Raw genomic sequence first — 20,879 nt, 5'->3', positions numbered from 1 at the left:
ATATGCAAAGTGAGTATAGGTACGCTCACTCATTGTCTCTGCTCCTGCCATAAACTAGAGGCATACTGGAGCACTGTGGTGGCAAAAGAGAGAGGGTCTTGGGGTCAGAGGCAGAGTTGAACCCAGTATCTCCTCTTCTTGGCCTTGTTAATCCACTTCCATTAGACGCACACACAAAAGAAAAGTGTTTCAGTATCCTCACTTTTTGTACAATAAAGAACATTCTGTTAGTGTGGGTTTCTGAACCCCCCCAGGATTGTCGGGCTGGCATAAGCTAGTCATGGAACACATGCCTCTGGACTTTCTTACAGATATAGTGCACCATAAAACTGAGAATTTTTATAAGACATTGGTGGCCCTTTTTCAACTACTTGGGTACAGATTTATCTGCCATACTAATAAGGACCTTTATATAGCCACAGAGATTCTGTTTAAGGAGTCTGATATCCAGAGGAGAGGAACTACAAACACATGAATATGTATAAATTTATGGTCTCAATGGTTGAGGGCTATTGCTTTGTTTCATTGAGCTGTATTATTATTACTATTACTAGCATGATTTATTCATTAGTTATTAGTTATTGTTATTATTTATGTAATTAGCTGGGTTTTTTTGTATTGTTTTGAATTTTGTATTTGTTGTAATATCCAAAAAATTCTTTTTTTTTCAATTAAAAATATATTTTTAAAAAACAACTCAAATTATATGAGAAGGGCTAGGTCTCACACTGTACAGGAGGAAAGCTATAAAAGAACCTCTGGATGCGACTCGCAGGATGGCAGGGATTGTCAAGAGAAGTGGAACACTTTGAGGCATTGGAAAAGAAGTTTAGACACCAGAGCAGTAGGGGAGAGGCTAACATTGGTTTGTTAGACTGTATCACCAAGCTGAGAGATTCAAATAACAGCAAATGTATGGCAAAAGAAACAGGAAGTGTTGGTAAAACACAGCAAGTGTGGGAGCATCTGTGGACAGTGAAATCACTTAACGTTTGGAGTCCTGCAGTACTCTTAAGAACTAAAGGATTGGAACTGATAAGCTGAGTTTCAAAGCTGTGAAGTTAAACATTCTATCAAAATAAAACAAGGAATAGACAGGGTCTTTCCTATGAGTAGAAGGGCTTTCCAGAGGGAAATGTTAAAAGGGAATGATTGTTGTTCAACTTACCAAAAGCAAGAGGGCAGGGGTGGGCAGGGTAGAACAGAAGTTAAAGTGATTAGTCTTCAAAAAGTGCGCTGGGCAGGAAGGTCAGTGAGGTTTTTTTTCTCTTGTTCCCTGTTACTTTGATCCTTCCAAATGCTTTGCCATACTGCAGGTACTACTCTGCAGCTCGACTACAGTTTTACCTTACTTGCCAGCCAAAGAAAGCATGCATGCATATCTTAGTATCCTAATATAAACCAATTTGCACACAATGGTATCCAAGTGCAACTTAATGGAAGGAGTGATGCAGTCAGTGCATTAAGGTTACATTAATGTTAATTTACATTAAGGTTAAACATTAATTCTATAAAATTTCAAAGACAAAAATGCTTCTCACCTGTTGCACCATATTTGAGACAGAAAGATTACAAATGCACCTACAATTGGTTCACATCCAAATTACACTACACAGCTTACATTGATACAAAACTGAAACCAACTTACATCAACGCTACACAACCAATCAATAAAGAACTGGTTCTGAGCCTTAAATGTTTCTGAAGAAAAAATTATTTTAGGATGTTTCATTTGAAATATTTCCAGGAAAAAAAATATCAAAATTAATTAATTTTGAAATACAAAGGACAGACAATAATTATATTTATCATCATTCCATTAACAGTCGATTTCGCTAGATTTTTTGTGGGGAAAAATATACCGAAACATAAAACTTTTCATTCATTTTACAATTAAGAAAATATAAACTTTTCTTGGCAGTGAGGTTGATTAAATATCATAGCAATGAATAACTTATTCATAATATACGTTAATAGATGCTGTAGCATTCCGTGGAGTGAGAACATTGATTTTGATATACCCACGTATATTATCTTCACATCTGTCAAGCGGGAAAAGGATGCATGTTACGAACTCAGAACAAGTGTAACTTTGTAACAATGGTGTCTTCATTAAATATTAATGAATGTACACATTGTACTCGTGGGAAAAATATAGAAAGTTCTTTATAACAATATACTTTCTGAATATTCAAAATTCATTTTGCACTGAAACAATGTAAACAACACAGCAAAAGTTTAACGTTTTAAGCTGGTCAGGTTATTTGAATCCAGTAATTCTGAGACAGAGTAGACTGCTTTTAAAAGTTAGTTAATATTTGTAACTGGGTTTTCCCTATTTGTATGATTAAATAACATTTAACATTTTCGGCATTTCTAATAGATGCCAGCTACAGTGCAGGCAGTGACCGGACGAATGAAGTTCATCACTTTATGTTTATGTTTTTGATGTGATTTTACACTTTAACAAAAATAAACTTTATCGGGTCTTTTTCTGCGTGCACCTGGAGTTCTGTAAATCACTGTGTATTTCTGAAAATTTGCCAAATAAACTCATGCTTGCACGCAAAACAGGTTGTTAAAAATTATTTTCAAAATTGTGCGGTCACCGAAGACTGTACGATAATTACATGGATGGATGGATGTATAACTATTTAAACATTTATGTTTCACCTATATTGTTAATTTGCAGTCATATTTAACTGGCTGTATATAATTTGCATTAATAATAAGATATTATTGATGCTCACTCACTCGAGTTTTTTAAACCTCTCCTGGCCTCCTGCTACGTATTGCTTGCCGGTATCCAATTCCTCCAGCTGGTACACACGGTGACCCTGCTGCGGGGTATAAATGTTGCGGACGGCCCCGAATGGTGCCTCCAAACCGTTGGTCACCTCCTTCAAGAAGGCTTCAAAGGTCGAGATCTGGCGCTCGTTGATCACGAACTTTCGACCGGCGTAAAAGGGGTCCCCGTTGCGGTAAACCCGCACGCACTTCACCGCTGGCTGCGCCAGGAAAGTCGGCTTGGTCGTTGCCATGACACCGGAGAAATTAAATAAAACGAATTATTTACATTTAAATAAAGTAAACTTTTACATTTGGAATTGAGTATCCCGCCTCCAAATTCCTCGGGTTGCCTTGAGTCAACACACCGTTGGATGGCAACTGTAGCCACTGCAGGTAGCAGCTTTAAACTGTAACATGCTGCCGTATCCCGGGAAACTGTGTATGCGTTCCATGGTTTCTAAGGCAACTGTCAGATGGGCGGGGCACGAACCAGGCGCACGTGTGTTTGAGAATTGGCTCCGCCCCTCACCCGAGACCACGCCCTTTCACAGTGGGGTCGCGCCCACACCCGAGGCCCCGCCTCCGCGTATATCTCACCCCTTTCGGCCACGCCCCCAGCCTTGTGACTCAGATGACAGTTGCTGAGTTCCATTGTGTGTGAGGGCACTTGTGGGTGCAGTGGTAATGTCCCCATTTCTGGAACTCCCCCTCCCACCCCGTCAAGGACATGCAGGTGCTGGGCCTCCTCCATTGCCAAACCCCAATCACCCGACACTTGGAGGAGGAACACCTCATCTTCCGCCTTGAGACCCTCCAACCACACAAGATTAATGTGGACTTCACCCGTTTCCTCATTTCCTGTCCCCCCACCTTATCCCAGATACAACATTCTAACTCGGCACCACCCTCATGATTTGTCCTCCCTGTTCATCTTCCTTCCCACCTATCCATTCCACCCTCCTCTCTGACCTATCACCATTACCCCCACCTTCATCTACCTATCACACTCTCAGCTACCTCCTCACCAGACCCTCCCCCTCCCATTTATCTCTCTATCACTGTGGTTCACAAGCCTCATTCCTGATGAAGGGCTTATGCCCAAAACATTGATTCTCCTGCTCATCGGATACTGCCTGACCTACTGTGCTTCCCCAGCACCACACAGCACTACCCTATTCTTGACCTCACTTTCGATGCCGATCTCCAGTATCTGCAGTCCTTACTTTCTCCTGGTTCAAGTCCCACCTGCTCCAAGGATGTATTAATAACATCTCTGAACAGGTTGATTAGGAAAATGTTTACTTGTATCTTGCATCCTGAAACCATCTGCCTTAAGTATCTCAAATAGGAATCAGTACTGTGTTAGCCTGCTAAGGTCCACATGGTGCAGTGCCACGAACATTTTAGAGTTCCTCTGCTCATCATTTAAACTATCATCAGCAATCTTGCTATTCAAGGATTGGTTCTACTCAAGGGCATGTGGTCCTGCATTGGACCTCCATGTGACTAGACAGACTGATTCTTAGTCATAGATCTTCATGCACAAGACCAAAGGCAGGATGTCCCACCAAGTACAGATCGTTCTGTTATAATGTTTCTTAATGTGAATTCACTATCACGCGATTTCTATAATGCAAACTTTTAAAGCATGTATTGGTTATAACATGGTTCTAGCTCCATTAAATTAAACAGTACAGCTATGGTGTGATTTTCGTATAACACGAGATTGCATGAGAATGGAACTACCATGTTATAGCAGAACTGAGTGTCATGGAATCCTGAGAACAGGATTTGCTTCCTGTTCTTTTTGTCTCTGCTACCACTCTGCTTCATTGTGACGATATTTGGATGCAAAATATGATACAATTTAGATTCATAGAGTCATAGAGATGTACAGCATGGAAACAGACCTTTCAGTCCAACCTGTCCATGCCGACCAGATATCCCAACCCAATCTAGTCCCATCTGCCAGCACCCGGCCCATATCCCTCCAATCCCTTCCTATTCATATACCCATCCAAATGCCTCTTAAATGTTGCAATTGTACCAGCCTCCACCAGATCCTCTGGCAGTTCATTCCATACACGTACCACCCTCTGTGTGAAAAAGTTGCGCCGTAGGTCTATTTTATATCTTTCCCGTCTCACCCTAAACCTATGCCCTCTAGTTCTTGACTCCCCGACCCTAGGGAAAATACTTTGTCTATTTACCCTATCCATGCCCCTCATAATTTTGTAAACCTCTATAAGGTCACCCCTCAGCCTCCAATGCTCCAGGGAAAACAGCCCCAGCCTGTTCAGCCTCTCCCTGTAGCTCAAAACATCCAATCCTTGCAAATCTTTTCTGAACCCTTTCAAGTTTCACAACATCTTTCTGATAGGAAGGTGACCAGAATTGCACGCAATATTCCAACAGTGGCCTAACCAATGTCCTGAACAGCCGCGACATGATCTCACTGTACTCAATACTCTGACCCATAAAGGATAGCATACCAAACGCCTTCTTCACTATCCTATCTACCTGCGACTCCACTTTCAAGGAGCTATGAACCTGCACTCCAAGGTCTCTTTGTTCAGCAATACTCTTTAGGACCTTACCATTAAGTGTATAAGTCCTGCTAAGATTTGCTTCCCAAAATGCAGCACCTCGCATTCATCTGAATTAAACTCTATCTGACACTTCTCAGCCCATTGGCCCATCTGGTCAAGATCCTGTTGTAATCCGAGGTAACCCTCTTCGCTGTCCACTACACCTCCAATTTTGGTGTCTGGTTCATTAATGTCATTTAGAGAAGGAAATTGCTATCTTTACCTGGTCTGGCCTCCTTGTGACTCCAGACCCACAGCAATGTGGTTGACTTTTAAAGACCCTCTGGGTAATTAGGGATGCGCAATAAATGTTAGCCTAGCCAATTATGATAAAAGAAACTCTTTTGTGTCCTTACTCAGTATCCCCAGCTCCATGGAAATCACGGGGATGCAAAGGCTTAATGGCTATCGCTGAACAATTAATCATAGATCCTGGTAATGATCTGGGAAGTCAGGTTCAAATAAATGTTGGCCCACATCCTGTGAATGAATACAAAAAAACTCTAGTCTATTTGATCTCTCATCATAAATAAAACTCTCCAGCACAAACAATGTCCTGGTAAATCTCCTCTTCAATGTCTCTAGTCATATCACATCCCTCCTATCATGTGGATTTCAGAACTGTACACAATACTGTAGCTGTGACCCAATCAATAATTTATAAAGTTACAGCATAACCTCCCTGCTCTTAAACTCTATGATGTACCTAATAAAGGCACGTACCCATTTACCTTCTTAGCCACTTAACTAGACTGATGGACATGCACACGAAGGTCCCTGTGATCCTCAATGCTTCCCAGGGTTCTACCATTCATCACATATTCCCTTGCCTGCCCACGTGCAACACCACACACTTGTCTGGATTGAATTCCAATTAGCACTGATCAGACCTTCTCACCAGCTCATCTACATCCTCGTGTAACCTAAGGCTATCCTCCTTGCTATTTATCACCCCACCAAATTTTAATGTCATTTCACAAACTTACTGATTGACCCTATATTCAAATCTAAATCATCTACGTATGCCACAAAAATCAAGAGCCTCAGTTTCCTGTCACAAAAACACCCCATGGACTTTTAGGTGGCTCAGTGGTTAGCACTGCTGCCTCACAGCACCAGGATCCTGGGTTCAATTCCAGCCTGGGGTGACTGTCTGTGTGGAGTTTACACATCCTCCCCGTGTCTGTGTGGGTTTCCTCCAACAGTCTAAAATTATGCAGGTTCGGTATATTGGCCAGATTAAATTGCTCATAGTGTTAGGTGAATTAGTCAGAGGGAAATGGGTCTGGATGGGTTACTCTTCAGAGAATCAACATGGACTTGTCCACACTATAGGGAACCCAATCTAATTTCAAAATTTGCAGCCAACACAAAATTTGAAAGCATTGAGGAGGATAGTGTTAGAATTCATAAGGACACTAACAGCCTATTGGAATGTGTAAACACATTCATGCCTGGCTGCCTACTTGGAGTATACAGATAACCTACTTCTGAAAATTCCCTGGCAGTGAGAATGAGATGGAAAAACATCTCATTATTTTTCCAGCATCCCTTCCCCACCTCAATTTGCACTTATCCAGCACTGGATCAGGCAGTTGTATGATCCAATGTTGACTCCTGACCGTAACCCACACTTACTCTTCTTTCTTGGGAATTGTTGATACAGACAGTGGGGCAGATAACAGTATACACACACACTACACTTTTACAAAGAGAGATGCTTGGTGGCACACTAGCAACTTGATGTGATAGAGAAAATAAAAGGCTTATTCCACTTCAGCACTGACCTGTAATGCAAGACAACAGCAATAAATGTCCATGGAAGTTATAAAATGGTAGAGGGCAAGAGATGTGGCCCAAATTATTACATATGTGGATGCATGTTTTGGGAAGACAGGAAGATGTCTTCATTCTTCCTGACTGCAACTAAGATTCAGCAGGAATGATCATAGACTGTGTCCTGCCCTGGCAAATGCTGTTGCCAGTCCTACTCATCCGTTTTCTCCATGCTAGGGAAAATGGGTTTGTTATGTGTAGAAGATATATAATATGCATTAGATGCAGTAAATGCTTGAGACACCATTGAGGTTATATAGCAATAACTCCAACATTCATGATTTTATTGATTGATACTCTTGTCTAAGTATTCGGAAAGAATATTACATTATGATATTAGTCACCATGTATTACGTTACTTTATCACTGTTCAACTCCTGTCTTAGAGTTATAAACTCATTGAGATATACAGCATGGCACTTCAGTCCAACTTGTCCATACCGACCAGATATCTCAACCCAATCTAGTCCCATTTGCCAGCACCCGGCTCATATCCCTCCAAACCCTTCCTGTTCATATATCCATCCAGATGCCTTTTAAATGTTGCAATTGTACTAGCCTCCACCACTTCCTCTGGCAGCTCATTCCATACACAGACCACCCTTTGCAAGAAACAGTTGCCCCTTAGATCTCTTTAATATCTTTCCCCTCTCACCTTAAACCTATGCCCTCTGCACCCCTGCTGAGAGACTTTGTCTATTTATCCTATCCATGCCCCTCATGATTTTATAAACCTCCATAAGGTCACCCTTCAGCTTCCGACACTCGAGGGACAACAGCCCCAGCCTATTCAACCTCTCCCTATAGCTCAAGTCCATCAATCCTGGCAACATCCTTGTAAATCTTTTCTGAACCCTTTCAAGTTTCACAACATCCTATCAATAGGAGGGAGACCAGAATTGCAAGCAATATTCCAAAAGTGGCCTAATCGCTGTCCTTAATAGCCACATGATTAACATTGGTTAGCATTCCAATGTGTCCCAATAAAATGATATTTATATTTTAATTTTCAGAAAAAAGAGCCATTTAAAATCTTCAAGGACAGAACATGAATAACATATAATAAAGCTGTTATACTACTCTAGTTGAGATATTGCAACAATGGCAATGTGATTAATTACATGCATAAAGCTCTGGTCTGAATATAATATTGTTAATCTCATCACTGCTTTTGTCAGCAAATCTCAGAAATGTTGGCAGACAATAGGTTGTGCTATAATTATTTCAAGCATAAAATTAAACTTACTTTATTTAAATTCATTTAAGGTTTATTAATGCTAAAAAAAACTCAATTTTAAGTTATAACTAATTGGAATTTGAGATCAAGTATACAATGATATTTTTGATAAAGTTATGTTCTCAGACTTTATTCTGAATGGCAGAGTATTGACATAAATGAAATTTTGATTCACCATTACATTAATACTCTTAATTGACTGGCTGTATGATTAAAAAAGAATAAATAAGCATCTTTTAAAGATATTTTAATTTTGAGGGGGAAGTTTGCATGTGAGGCACAAATTTTTGTGGCTTCTTTGACTTCAAAGTTTTCTACTGGTCGTGCAATTGGGAAAATGTGCTCAAATTGCCTTGTAGATGATTAGTTTTGTAAACTTATTTGTCTAAATTTGCATTTAGATTGGTCTAAATATGAAGTCTGCCATGAAAGCCTCTTGTGGCACAATGGTAGTATCTCTTCCTCTGAGCCAGGACACCCGGTATAAGTCTTTTTCTTTTTTTCTTCTTTTTTTTCTCAGAGTGAACAGGATGTCTGACACTCCAATTCCTTTTTCCGCTTTCTTTTTTCCCCCCACACCACAGCCTAACTGCGGTAGTGCTTATTTTTTCCCCCATATTGTGTGTGTGCAGGTGTGCGACACAGTGAGAGACACAAGGTGAACAAATCTTTATTCAGTTTCCACCACCAGGAAGCAAAGGAACACCCGAGTGGCCTGTGACAAGCAGTGCCCTTCTCAGCAAAGGGCAATGCTGTGTGATCAAACGGTGAAGTGGGGGCAGGGATTAAATCAAAATAGAGTTGGAGTGGGAAATAGTGCACTCCACTCCCTGCAGTGCCCACCTCTCCCGGACCAACTCCAGGCTTGGGTGGACATTGCGTGCTTCCTTCTCCAGAGAGATCCGGCTCTAACGTAACCGCGGAAGAGGGGCAGGCCCCCTCCATGGCCTGCTTGCTCGACCTATTTATGGCCAGTTTGGCCAGACCCAGGAGCAGACCCACGAGGAGGTCTTCAGGCCTGCCCTCCCCCCTCCATACCGGGTGTTCAAAGACCAGGAGCGTGGGACTGAAGTGCAACCAAAAGCAGAGGAGGAGGTTTTTAAGAAAATCAAAAAGAGAGTGCCCACACCCAATATATACATGGTCCACAGATTTCACAGCACCACAGAACAAACAGTTGGGCTGGGCGTCCGTGAACCACCGCAATCTGCGGTTGCAGGGGACCGCTGCGTGCAGCACCCTCCACCCCAGATCCACGAGAGAAAGGGGGACCGGCATCAGTCTTATCTGCTCCAGAGGTGTAACAATATGTTAACAAGTTGATTCGGGAAAATCTCTATAGTCCTTTGTGAATCAATGGTGGCTCCAATCATAATTAATTATCAACTGGAACATGGCCAGTAGGGCCTTAAAATTACAGAATTATATTAATTTAAATTGCTGTTTTGTTCAGTTGTTGCAATTTAAATGTAGGTCAATCAGAAATTTCAATTAATTGCTGATCTCTGTACCAAGGTGGCTTATTATGAATTCATTCAAATGGTATGTAATTATATTTTCAGAATATAAGATGGTATAAACAGACCCCTGATTAAAGCTTCAGTGATTGTTGATCACTGCAGCTGCAGGCTATTAATGATGGATTGATGTGGCCACAGAGTTTGGGCTGTTGTGGCGCAATAGACGTGTCCCTGTCATTGAGCTAGGAGGTCCAGGTTTGAGTCCCACCTCTCCAGAGGTGTGTCATGACATCGCTGAGTAGGTTGATCAGAAAATATCTGTGGCTACAGAATAAGGATTCTAGTAGTGTAGTGGTAGTGACCCTATCATTGAGCCAAAAGCCCAGATTCAGGTCCAACTTGGTCCAGAAAATATGTATGGAGACAGATTCCTTTACACATTAAATTCTGGATACAATGTTACATAGAAACATGGAAGATAGGAGTAGGATGAGGCCATTCAGACATTCGAGCCCGCTCCACCATTCATCATGATCATGGCTGATCGTCCAACTCAATAGCCTAATCCTGCTTTCTCCACATAACTTTTGATCCCATTCGCCCCATCTGCTGTACCTAGCTGCTTCTTGAATACATTCAATGTTTTGGCATCAACTACTTCCTATGGTAATGAATTCCACAGGCTCATCACTCTTTGTCTCTTCATCTCCATCCTAAATGGTCCACCCCGACCCCTGGTTCTGGACACACCCACCACCTGGAACATCCTCCCTGCATCTACCCTGTCTAGTCCAGTATGAATTTTATAAGTCTCTATGAGACCCTCCTGATTCGTCTGAACTCCAGTGAAAACAATCCTATCCTAGTCAATCTCTCCTCATACATCAGTACTGCCATCCCCGGACTCAGCCTGGTAAACCTTCACTGCACTCCCTCAAGAGCAGAGCATCCTTCCTCAGAAAAGGAGACCAAAACTGCACACAATATTCTAGGTGTGGCCTCACCAAAGCCTGCATAACTGGAACAACACATCCCTTCTCTAAACCTCTCGCAACGAAGACCAACATACAATTTGCCTTCTTTACCGCCTGCTGCACCTGGTAACCACCTTCAGTGACTGCTGCACAAGGACACCCAGGTCCCGCTGCACACTTGCCTCTCCCAATATATAGCCATTCTTATCGTAACCTGCCTTCTTGTGCTTGCTTCTAAAGTGAATGACCTTGCTGTGATCTGCCAACCTGAATTGGAGGCACAGCTAGTTTTGTGGACAGAAAATGCTTTTGCACATTGCCTTTTCTAATCATTCTGTTCAGAGATGGTACAACAAATCTATGGAGCTGGTGAGACTTGAACCCAGGGCTCCTGGCTGAGATGTAGGGATACTACCTATCCATCATGAGAACCCTGATGTTGTCTTTTGATATATCCAAAAATGTTCTTAGACACCAAATCTCTTGTGGCATGTTGCCTTTTGACTATTTTCTAATACTGATTGTAGTTTTCAGCATTATTCATTGTTCCTCAGACATGGAAGCAGTCTATGTCCATATGCAGCAAGACCTGGGTGGCAATTGAGCTTGGGATGATAAGTGGCAAGTAACATTCATGCCACGCAAGAGCCAGGCAATGGATATTTTCAACAAGGCAGGATCTAACCATTTCCCCTTGACAGGCAATAGCATTACCATCAATAATTTCCCCATTACCAACATCGTGAGGGATATTATTGATAACCATTGGACCCCGCATGGACTTCAGGAATTGAAAAAAAAGCAACCCACCACCAATCTTGTCAAAGGCAGTTAAGGACGGGCAACAAAGGCTGACTTTGCCAACAAAGCCCACAACTTTTGACAGAACTTTTAGAAATCACATTATGACTACACTTCAGAAGTTTGTCTTCGACTGCACATTGGGAAGTTGTTGAGCTGATGAAGGTTACAGAAATGGAAGTTTTCTTCACATGGATGCAAATTACTTTTTAATCTTAAAAATTAAACAAGTCTATCAGCCAGTGAAACTTTACAGATCATTTCCTATATCATGTTTGTGACTTTGTTGACTCTGACAACATTCTGCAAAGACAATACAACTGCGCATGCGGATATGTCGGGCCGGCTCGGCCGCGCTTGCGCACGTTGATACACGTCAGTTTCCGGGGTTGATTCCCTGTATCAAATAGAATTGTTACACTTGCCACGGGATACATTCTAATTTAGAATTCTGCCTGGATTTTTTTGAACCTCGTTGTTGCTTTGTATTTTCCATGATGTAGTAATAAGTCTTCGGACAGCTGGTTTTTATTCGTATTTGCGAAAGTTACTTTAGGATGTCACTTTTAATTTAAACACTTTGCGGCTGTTGCTGTTTTCTTCCGGGAGAGAACTTTCTGTCCTTCATTGCTGAAACGATCACTTCTTGGGTTTCAGTTATTCTTTGACTGTGAGGGAATTCACATAAGGATTAAATGGAGATCTATGGTTTATCCAGGTGTTTGCTACGTTCTTTCAAAGAGCGAGTCACTCTCAAATCCGGTCTCATTAATTTTTCATCTTTCAAATACGGTTCCACGTGTAGGATTTCAAAGCAGTGTGTGTATAAAACACGAACATCTGCACTACAGTGCGGATTGGAAATCCATCCCCAACAGGTCAGCTCAAGCAGGCACAGTAAGTATGCATTTCGGATGCCCAGATTTATTGAAGTTGTATTTGCACTCTAATTCGTCATAACAGTGAATCCGGGAAAGTTGAACACGTACACTTTGACTAGACTAATAATTATTGATGGGTTTTGGAAGTGAAGACACTTGCCATGGAGTTTTACATTAGCCAGAGAGAGAGAAGTTGAAGCCAGAACAATGTTAAAAGAGGAAGAGGGGGAAAGTGATGAACTGAAACAGCATTGATGTGGAAAATAAGTTGGTGATTAGTCAATCTTTGGTTGATTAGAGGTTACACGTCTCCTTGAACTTCCTTCTTGCTTTTCCCTCATAATCTAACTTGGTTCAAACTCGGCTATCCCTTCATAAAACCAAGCTCCCCATTGTGGGTCGTCCACTGCACTCTTCCCAGCTGATGTGGTCAAAGTCAATCTTCTCCAAGTCGCTTTCAGGGTATTTTTGAAAAGTTACCCTTGGCTGCCTTGTGATGTTTAACCCATGGTGAAGTGGGAGTAGCTTATGCATTATGTAAGGCAATTATTTGGTATGCTGATGTAGCAGCTTGCCCTGTCCAGTTGCTGCACGAGTATTCCGCACTTGACCTTTTCAAAGAAACTTATCAAGGCTGCATGTGGATGATGATAAGACAAGCATCTTCCTGTAGCCAAAACAGCCTCTCAAAATCTCCAAGCTTTATTGGGCTGTAGGCTACCTCCTGGAGGCAGTTGATCATTGAGTAATGAGGTGTCTCAGTCAGGCATGATAGACTTGAAGATCCTACACATTATCAAGTGAGTGGGCTTCTTTCGGAAGCTGCTCAGATGACTCTTAACTAGCTGTTACCTACGGACATGCACAAAAGTTGCAGTCTACCAACCTCCTGACATTTCTGCTCCTGTGAAACATGGTGTCATATCGCTTACATGTGAGAAAGCTGGAGACTTATCACAGGTGCTGCCTGTGGAGAATCTGCCATGTCACCTGGATGGGTCGCCATCAAAACTAACACAAGCATCCCCTAGGAGATGACCACAAACTACATACCATGATGGTATGTTTTATTCTTGTTACTGTTCTGAAAAAATACATTGTTTTCTGATAACTGTAAATCTGATAAGAGATTAGGTTAGGTTAGATTCCTTACAGTGTGGAAACAGGCTCTTTGGCCCAACCAGTCCACACTGACCCTCTGAAAAGTAATCCACCCAGACCCATTTCCCTCTGACTAGTGCACCTAACACTACGGGCAATTTAGCATGGCCAATTCACCTGAGCCGCACATCTTTGGACTGTGGGAGGGAACCAGAGCGCCCGGAGGAAACCCACGCAGAAACGGGGAGAATGTGCAAACTCCACACAGAAGGTCACCCGAGGCTGGAATTGAACCTTGGAATCTAGGAATGATTCGCATAGAATAGAGCAACACAGAACAAGACCATTTGGTGCTATGAAAATGTCACAATTTGTCCGACTGCTCTTTCTTTCCCACATCCTCAAAATTTTTTCAATTTCAAATTTCCAGCCAATTACATGTATTTTTAAAAATTTACTAATGGGTTGTGGGCATTGCTGGCTGGCTGGCATTTATTACCTGTCTCTAGTTGCCCTCAAAGGTGACGGTAAGACGCCCTCTTGAACCGCTGCAGTCCACATATTGTGGATTGACCCACAATGCCATTAAGGAGGGAAAGCCAGGATTTTGGCCCACTGACAGTGGATGAACGGCAATTTATTTCCAAGTCAGGGTGAGGAATGGCTTGAGGGAAACTTGCAGGTGGTGGCATTTCCATCTTTCTCATGCCCTTGTTCTTCTAGAAGAAAATGGTCTTGGGTTTGGAAGGTGCTCTCCCAAGGATCTTTGCTGAATTTCTGCAGTGCAACTTGTAGATGATACAGCCAGCTGCTGCTGAGTGTTGGTGAGGAGGGAGTGGATGTTTAAGGATATAGTGCCAATCAAGTGAGCTGCTTTGACTTGGATGGTGTCAAGTTTCTTGAACATTGTTGGAGCTGCAGTCATCCAGGCAAGTGGGGTGTATTCCATCACACTCCTTATTTGTGCTTTGGAGGAGTCAAGAAGTGAGCTCCTTGCTGCAATATTCCTAGCACCTGATCTGCTGTTGTAGCCACTGTATTTATGTGGCAGGTCCAGTGAGTTCCTGGTCGATGGCAACCCCCTGCCCCAGGATGTTGATAGTGGAGGATTCAGTGATGGTAATACCCTTGAATGTCAAAGGATGGTGATTAGATTGTCTCTTATAAGAGATGATCACTGTGTGGCATGAATATTACTTGCCGCTTGTCAGCCCAAGACTGGATATTGTCCAGATCTTGTTGCATTCGAACATGGACTGTTTCAGTGTCTGAGGTGTCATGAATGGTGCTGAATATTGTGCACTCATCACCAAACATTCCCACGTCTGAACTTGTGATGGAGAGGTCATTGCTGAAGCAGCTGAGGATAGTTAGGGCTAGGACACTGCCCTGAGGACGTCCTGCAGCTGAGATGACTGATCCCCGACAACCCCGACCATCTTCCTATGTGCCAGGTATGAATTTAACCAGGAGAGAGTTTATCTCCTTATTGGTTACAGTTTTGCTAGGATTTCGTGATGCCACACTTGATCAAATGCGACCTTGATGTCAAGGGTTGTCACTCTTGCCTCACATCTGGAATTCAGCTCTTTCGTCTATGTTTGAACAAAAGCTGTAATGAGCTCAGGAGCTGAGTGGTCCTTGCAAAACCCAAACTTTGCATCACTCAGCAGGTTATTGCTGAAAAGGTGCTGCTTCAGAACACTGATGACACCTCAATCACTTTACTGATAATCCGAGAGTCAACTGATGGGGCAATGATTGGCCGGGTTAGATTTATCGTGCTTTTTGTGTAGAGGACGTACCTGGGCGATTTTCCACATTGTCGAGAACATGCCAGTGTTGTAACTGTATTGGTAGAGCTTGGCTCGGAAAGCAACACGTTCTGAAGCACAAGTCTTCAGTACTGTTGTTTGAATGTTGTCAAGGCTCTTGGCCTTTACAGCATACGAGATTGAATCTGCTGCTTCCATTCTTCCAGACAATGCTTTCCATAATGTATCATTTTTGAGGAAAAATGATGGCCCTTTCACCTATCGTTAGCACATGGATTGTATACCAATCTCTTCTGTGTTACCATTCGCACTCCCATTGGCTTTGCTTTGGTGCATCCTCATCATTTGTTTCTCTTGCTCCACCTCTCCCTTTGTCAATAGCACAAAATAAATAATCTTCCAGCCTCCATCTGTTCCAAAGAAAGGTTCTTGGACTTAAAACATTAACTGTGTTTCTTTCTCAACATGTACTGTCAGACCTGTTGAGTTTTTCCAGCACTTTGATTTTATTGCAACGTACTACTATTTCAGCATGACATCTTTGCTTTGGTGCATCCTCATCATTTGTTTCTCTTGTGGGCGGCACGGTGGCACAGTGGTTAGCACTGCTGCCTCACAGCGCCAGAGACCCGGGTTCAATTCCCGCCTCAGGCGACTGACTGTGTGGAGTTTGCACGTTCTCCCTGTGTCTGCGTGGGTTTCCTCCGGGTGCTCCGGTTTCCTCCCACAGTCCAAAGATGTGCGGGGCCAGGTGAATTGGCCATACTAAATTGCCCGTAGTGTTAGGTAAGGGGCAAATGTAGGGGTATGGGTGGGTTTCACTTCAGCGGGTCGGTGTGGACTTGTTGGGCCGAAGGGCCTGTTTCCACACTGTAATGTAATCTAATCTTCTGTAAGAAAGCCTATTTAAGTATAAGAACCAAACATCTGTTTTGTCAGCCCAACTACCTTTTTGAAAAAGACAAGGAAATTGGAATTATTGAAGATCTGATGTTGACTTCACTGCAAGAACTGGCACTTTCTGAGCCTATAATTAAATAAATGGGACAAGTTGCTTCGTTTAAAGAATCGACCAAGGGGTATAAAAATTAGGAGATGTTGGAAGAGGAAGGCTTTGAAAGCTGGTGGGTACTGGTATTGGTTGAAGTGATAAGTCAAATAGATTTAAAGAAGAAATGTTAGACATTATGGGGATGATGCACCTTCAGCTTTGCGGTGAAACAGTCACTTGTTTTTCATTATTGGTATGTTGAACTTAAAAAGTAAGCATGGCTGAATTTAGGAACAGGAATAGACCATTTCACCTTCTGCTGTTCAGCTCGATCATGACTGAAATGATAGTGTGTCACTGCTTACTCACCAAATGTGACAGCTCCATAGTAAATATTGAATCAAGCTAGAGTTATTTACCCTCTTACTAGTTTATTGGGATAGTTTATCTCTGCACCACACGTTTTCGGTAACTTGTGCTCCATTTGATATCATCTCCACGCATGTGGTGTATAACGTGTCTAAATTGTTGCAAGGCTGTATTCTGCACCACCTGCCATGCTAGAATGGATGTAATTTAACATTAGACATAGAAATAAATAATTAGCTTTCATGCAATTTCATGATCTTTAATGTTTCAAAACATTTCACAAGGCATGAAATACACTTTTCAAATATGCTCAGTATTAGGATGTAAAATGACATGGCAGCCAATTTGCACACAATCAGATTAAGTGAACAAATAAATTTTTAGTGAAGTTGAAAACCAATGGGATTGCACTAGAAAATCTGTACCTTTGTTTCAGATTTAAACAGCCCTAGGTGTATCAGACCAAGCATCTAACTTAATCCCTCCCCTCAGAAAGATCCCAGTCTTGCTGTTCCTATTTTCTGCACCAAATTTGATTTTTAATGACTTATGGGTAATTTTGTGCTAAATAACTTTTTGATTCTATGTTTTGTAGCAAACCAACATGTAGGTTGTACTGTTCTATATGAAAAGCAAGTCTTTAATATTTACATCTTTTCACTTTCTTCAGCAATTGGTTGGCGGTATTACAGTACAGATTCCTCTCAAACTACACTTGTCAGTGTGGTTCCAGTATTTTCGATAGTAAGTACAAATCTGTTTTTTTTTTTTAAGTCACAGAAAATATTCAGGTACCACATAAAGAATTTTTTTTTTTTTAAACAGATGAGATATGATAGTGCTGGGAACGTAAGCTTCTTTGGTAAGTTGGCTTTCAACCATTTTATGTTTTCCAAATATGTTTGGTGTCAGGAGAAATTATTTGTATCAATTTTATAAATTAGTGTTAATCTCAATCTCCTTGTGATGCCAATCACTCATTGCACAGACATCTTCTGAATTGCTTGTCTTACGTGTATCTTTAGTGATCCATTTAGATTAGATTCCCTACAGTGTGGAAACAGGCCCTTCGGCCCAACCAGTCCACACCGACCCTCTGAAGAGTAACCCACCCAGACCCATTTCCCTCTGACTAATGCACCTAATACTAAGGGCAATTTGGCATGGCCAATTCACCTGACCTGCACATCTTTGGACTGTGGAAGGAAACCGGAGCACCTGGAGGAAACCCATGCAGACACTGGGAGAATGTGCAAACTCCACACAGACAGTTGCCTGAGGCGGGAATTAAACCCGGGTCCCTGGCGCTGTGAGGCAGTAGTGCTAACCACTGTGCCACCTTGCCCATTTGCAAGAAACAAGCAGGTAGTTCTCATTTAATTTTAAATCCTTCTATCATTTTAGATTGGGCATGCAATCTGGTCTGTTTCAACAATACCTTGCATTTATATAACACTTTAATGTAGAATAATGTCCCTTGCTACTTTGCAGATACATAATTTGGTATGAAATAAAAAAACAAACTTGATATTAGGATGGTTGGAAAATCTAAACATTAGATGGATTTTAAGGAAGAGAGAGTGGAGGAATTTATAGAGAACTCCAAAAAGAGAGTATTTCATGTAGAAAAGTTGACTGTCTTCCATTGAATGTTCAACTACACTTTGAATTTCTTAAAGTCTATCAATTTAATTTTCATAAACAACAGGCATTGGGCCACCAGGGGTGACCGGTCATGGCCCTAAGCCATTTTACAAATTCTGTCCTCTTACATCTGATTAATTGTTCGTTTTCCATGTTTTTGCAGAGCTGATTCCATAGACAGCTGATCAGAGCCTCAATCTGTTAAGGCATGCGTGTAAAGAGTCAGTGTAACATATTGTAATTTATGTTATTGCTGCCGAATATTTAATTTGGCAAGTGCTTTAGCTGGCAGAATGAGTCTGCTTATAATTAAATACAGTGGCACCACCTCTAGCATAAGAAAAGGGAGATACATTTGTTTTTTTCTGAAAAGTTATAGGTGATAAACATTCTCAATTTATTACATAAACTGATTCAATGAAGACATGGCTTTTCTCATCATAGAACGAAAGAAGACAGAACTGTACCAGGAACTTGGTCTTCAGGCTCGAGATTTAAGATTTCAACATTTAACAAGCATTAATACAAGGAATAATTGTATCATCCTAAGAATGGAGGTAAGAAGGCTCTTCAGTTGTGCTTCTAGATTATTCAGTGTTGGAAATTTCTCTCTTTCTTTGCATTCTGAGGGTAAACATAACAGAAGCATAACTGGCATTTAGAACCCATTCCTAGTTACTCTAGAAGAAGTGAACATTTTTACTTGAACTGCTGTAGTACATATAGTGAAGGCACTCCCACAATGCTGTTAGGGAGTTCCATGATTTTGGAGCAGTGAAAATGAAGGAATGGCAATGTCTGTCCAAATCAGGGTGACACGTGACTTGAAGGTCATGGTGTTTCTATTTGTCTCTGTCCCTCAAAGAGGGAAAGACTCATTGGGACTGGAAGCAGTGTGCATCCGGTTAATGTCATTGTGCAACTGACTGGAAGAATAGAATTAAAAACAGTTGTGTACTGGGAAAACTCCAGCTTAGCAGCAGCTCTGGAGAAAAAAATATAGAGTTAACATTTTAATGTTCTGGAAAAATAGTCAAAAAGGGAAAGGAAAATTGTTAATTGTTAATAAATTGTAAATAGTTAATAAAGGAAAATATGTGTGGTAGTGAGTAATGATGCAAGTGCGATAGATCATGATGTGGAATCAATTTGGTGGAAATAAGGAATAGAAGGAGAAAACGTCACACGTGGAATTTGTCTATCGGCCTGTGAAGAATTGCTTCACTGTAGGACAAAGTATAAATCTAAAAACAATGCAGGTGTGTAAGTAGGACATTAGTCATGGATGATTTTAATCTTCACATTGACTGGACAAGTCAAATGGCAAAGGTAACAAGGAAGACAAATCTCCAGAGAGCATCAAGGATTGCTCTTCTTAAAGCAGTACATTGCAGAACCCGTCCAGGAGCAAACTATATTAGATCTCATAATATAGGAATAAATAAGAATTCTCAAAGTTAAGGATCTTCTATGGGTTAGTGATCACAATATGGTAGAATTTCAAATTCAGTCTGAGGGAGACTACTTCGGGTCTCAAATCAGTGTTCTCATCTTAAATAGGAGTAATTACAGAATAAAGGATTATCTAAAGTTGGCTGAGAAGATAGACTAAGATGAAAGACAGTAGATGAACACTGGCAGTCATTTAAACAGATAGTTCATAAAACTTTTATGCCAGTAAAAAAGAAGGACTCTGTGAAAAGGGTGAACATCTATGGTTAACAAAAACAGTCGAGGAGCGTGTCCAATCAAAAATAATGGCATACAAAGTGGAGAAAACAAGTGGTAGGCCAGAGGACTGAACTTTTCAGTCTCCCACTGCTGGTTCCTGGAAAGCTAATAAAAAGAACAGAAAATTAATTGTGAAAGTCAATTGGCAAGAATCACAAAATCAAAAAGCAAGAACTTCGGTGTATGTTTATAAAGACAAGTAGTAGCTAAACTTGGAGGACCCTTAGAAGCATCACTTTGCATAATTCATAGTGAAGGACACAATAAACATCCCAAAAATATCATGGAGGAAAGATCTTGTAACAGGGACAAGGGACAGAGTATTCATAACATTCCCAAATCTAGAGCTCCAGGGAACAACACACGAAGCTTCAATCCATGTCAAGCTAGTGTTTCACTCAAATCAGTTAGTCTTTCTACCAGCTTCTGTTCTTTCTCGCTCTGTCTCTCCCCTTGAATCCTTCGGTCAGTGAATGTAATTTACAGAAGAATGTTTTTTCTCTCTCTCACATGCACATCTTCCAACTTTCTTACTGTGTCTGTTTCAGCTTTTCTTTTTTCCTAGTCTATAAGGGGAATGAGACATTCACATTCCAGAATAATCAAGATGATGGAGCTGAGCTTCAAAAGTTCAAATCTGCTCAGTATGATATACATGAAAACACAGCAGGATCATTCTATTGCATGCATATTCCACTTAG

The 20,879-nt window shown here is 41.3% G+C and overlaps 2 protein-coding genes across 6 annotated transcripts in view; one reads left to right on the top strand and one right to left on the bottom strand.

Annotated features, from left to right (window-relative positions):
• dcdc2 (doublecortin domain containing 2) overlaps positions 1-3,150 on the bottom strand; it is a 216,555-nt gene extending 213,405 nt beyond the window's left edge. For all 3 annotated transcript variants that reach the window (XM_043719166.2, XM_043719167.2, XM_087978604.1), the window contains exon 1: positions 2,755-3,150. In XM_043719166.2, the coding sequence (XP_043575101.2) occupies positions 2,755-3,041 (287 nt within the window). In that variant the 5' untranslated portion in view covers positions 3,042-3,150. The remainder of the gene's footprint in view (positions 1-2,754) is intronic.
• An 8,884-nt stretch (positions 3,151-12,034) lies between these two features.
• The window catches only part of mrs2 (magnesium transporter MRS2), a 48,768-nt gene continuing 39,923 nt past the window's right edge, over positions 12,035-20,879 (top strand). For all 3 annotated transcript variants that reach the window (XR_006315902.2, XM_087978603.1, XM_043719170.2), the window contains exons 1-4: positions 12,035-12,583; positions 17,474-17,547; positions 17,629-17,665; positions 18,892-19,004. Coding sequence is in view for 2 of the 3 variants with exons in the window: in XM_087978603.1 (XP_087834729.1) it covers positions 12,382-12,583; positions 17,474-17,547; positions 17,629-17,665; positions 18,892-19,004 (426 nt within the window). In the remaining variant the exon portion in view is untranslated. The remainder of the gene's footprint in view (positions 12,584-17,473; positions 17,548-17,628; positions 17,666-18,891; positions 19,005-20,879) is intronic.

This window comes from Chiloscyllium plagiosum, unplaced genomic scaffold (assembly GCF_037043375.1).
Source record: "Chiloscyllium plagiosum isolate Xiang-an unplaced genomic scaffold, Cpla_swu_hap1 HiC_scaffold_34, whole genome shotgun sequence".
NCBI classification, from domain to species: domain Eukaryota; kingdom Metazoa; phylum Chordata; class Chondrichthyes; order Orectolobiformes; family Hemiscylliidae; genus Chiloscyllium; species Chiloscyllium plagiosum.
Note: the sequence above shows the minus strand (reverse complement) of the source record. Positions and strands in the feature narration are given on the sequence as shown.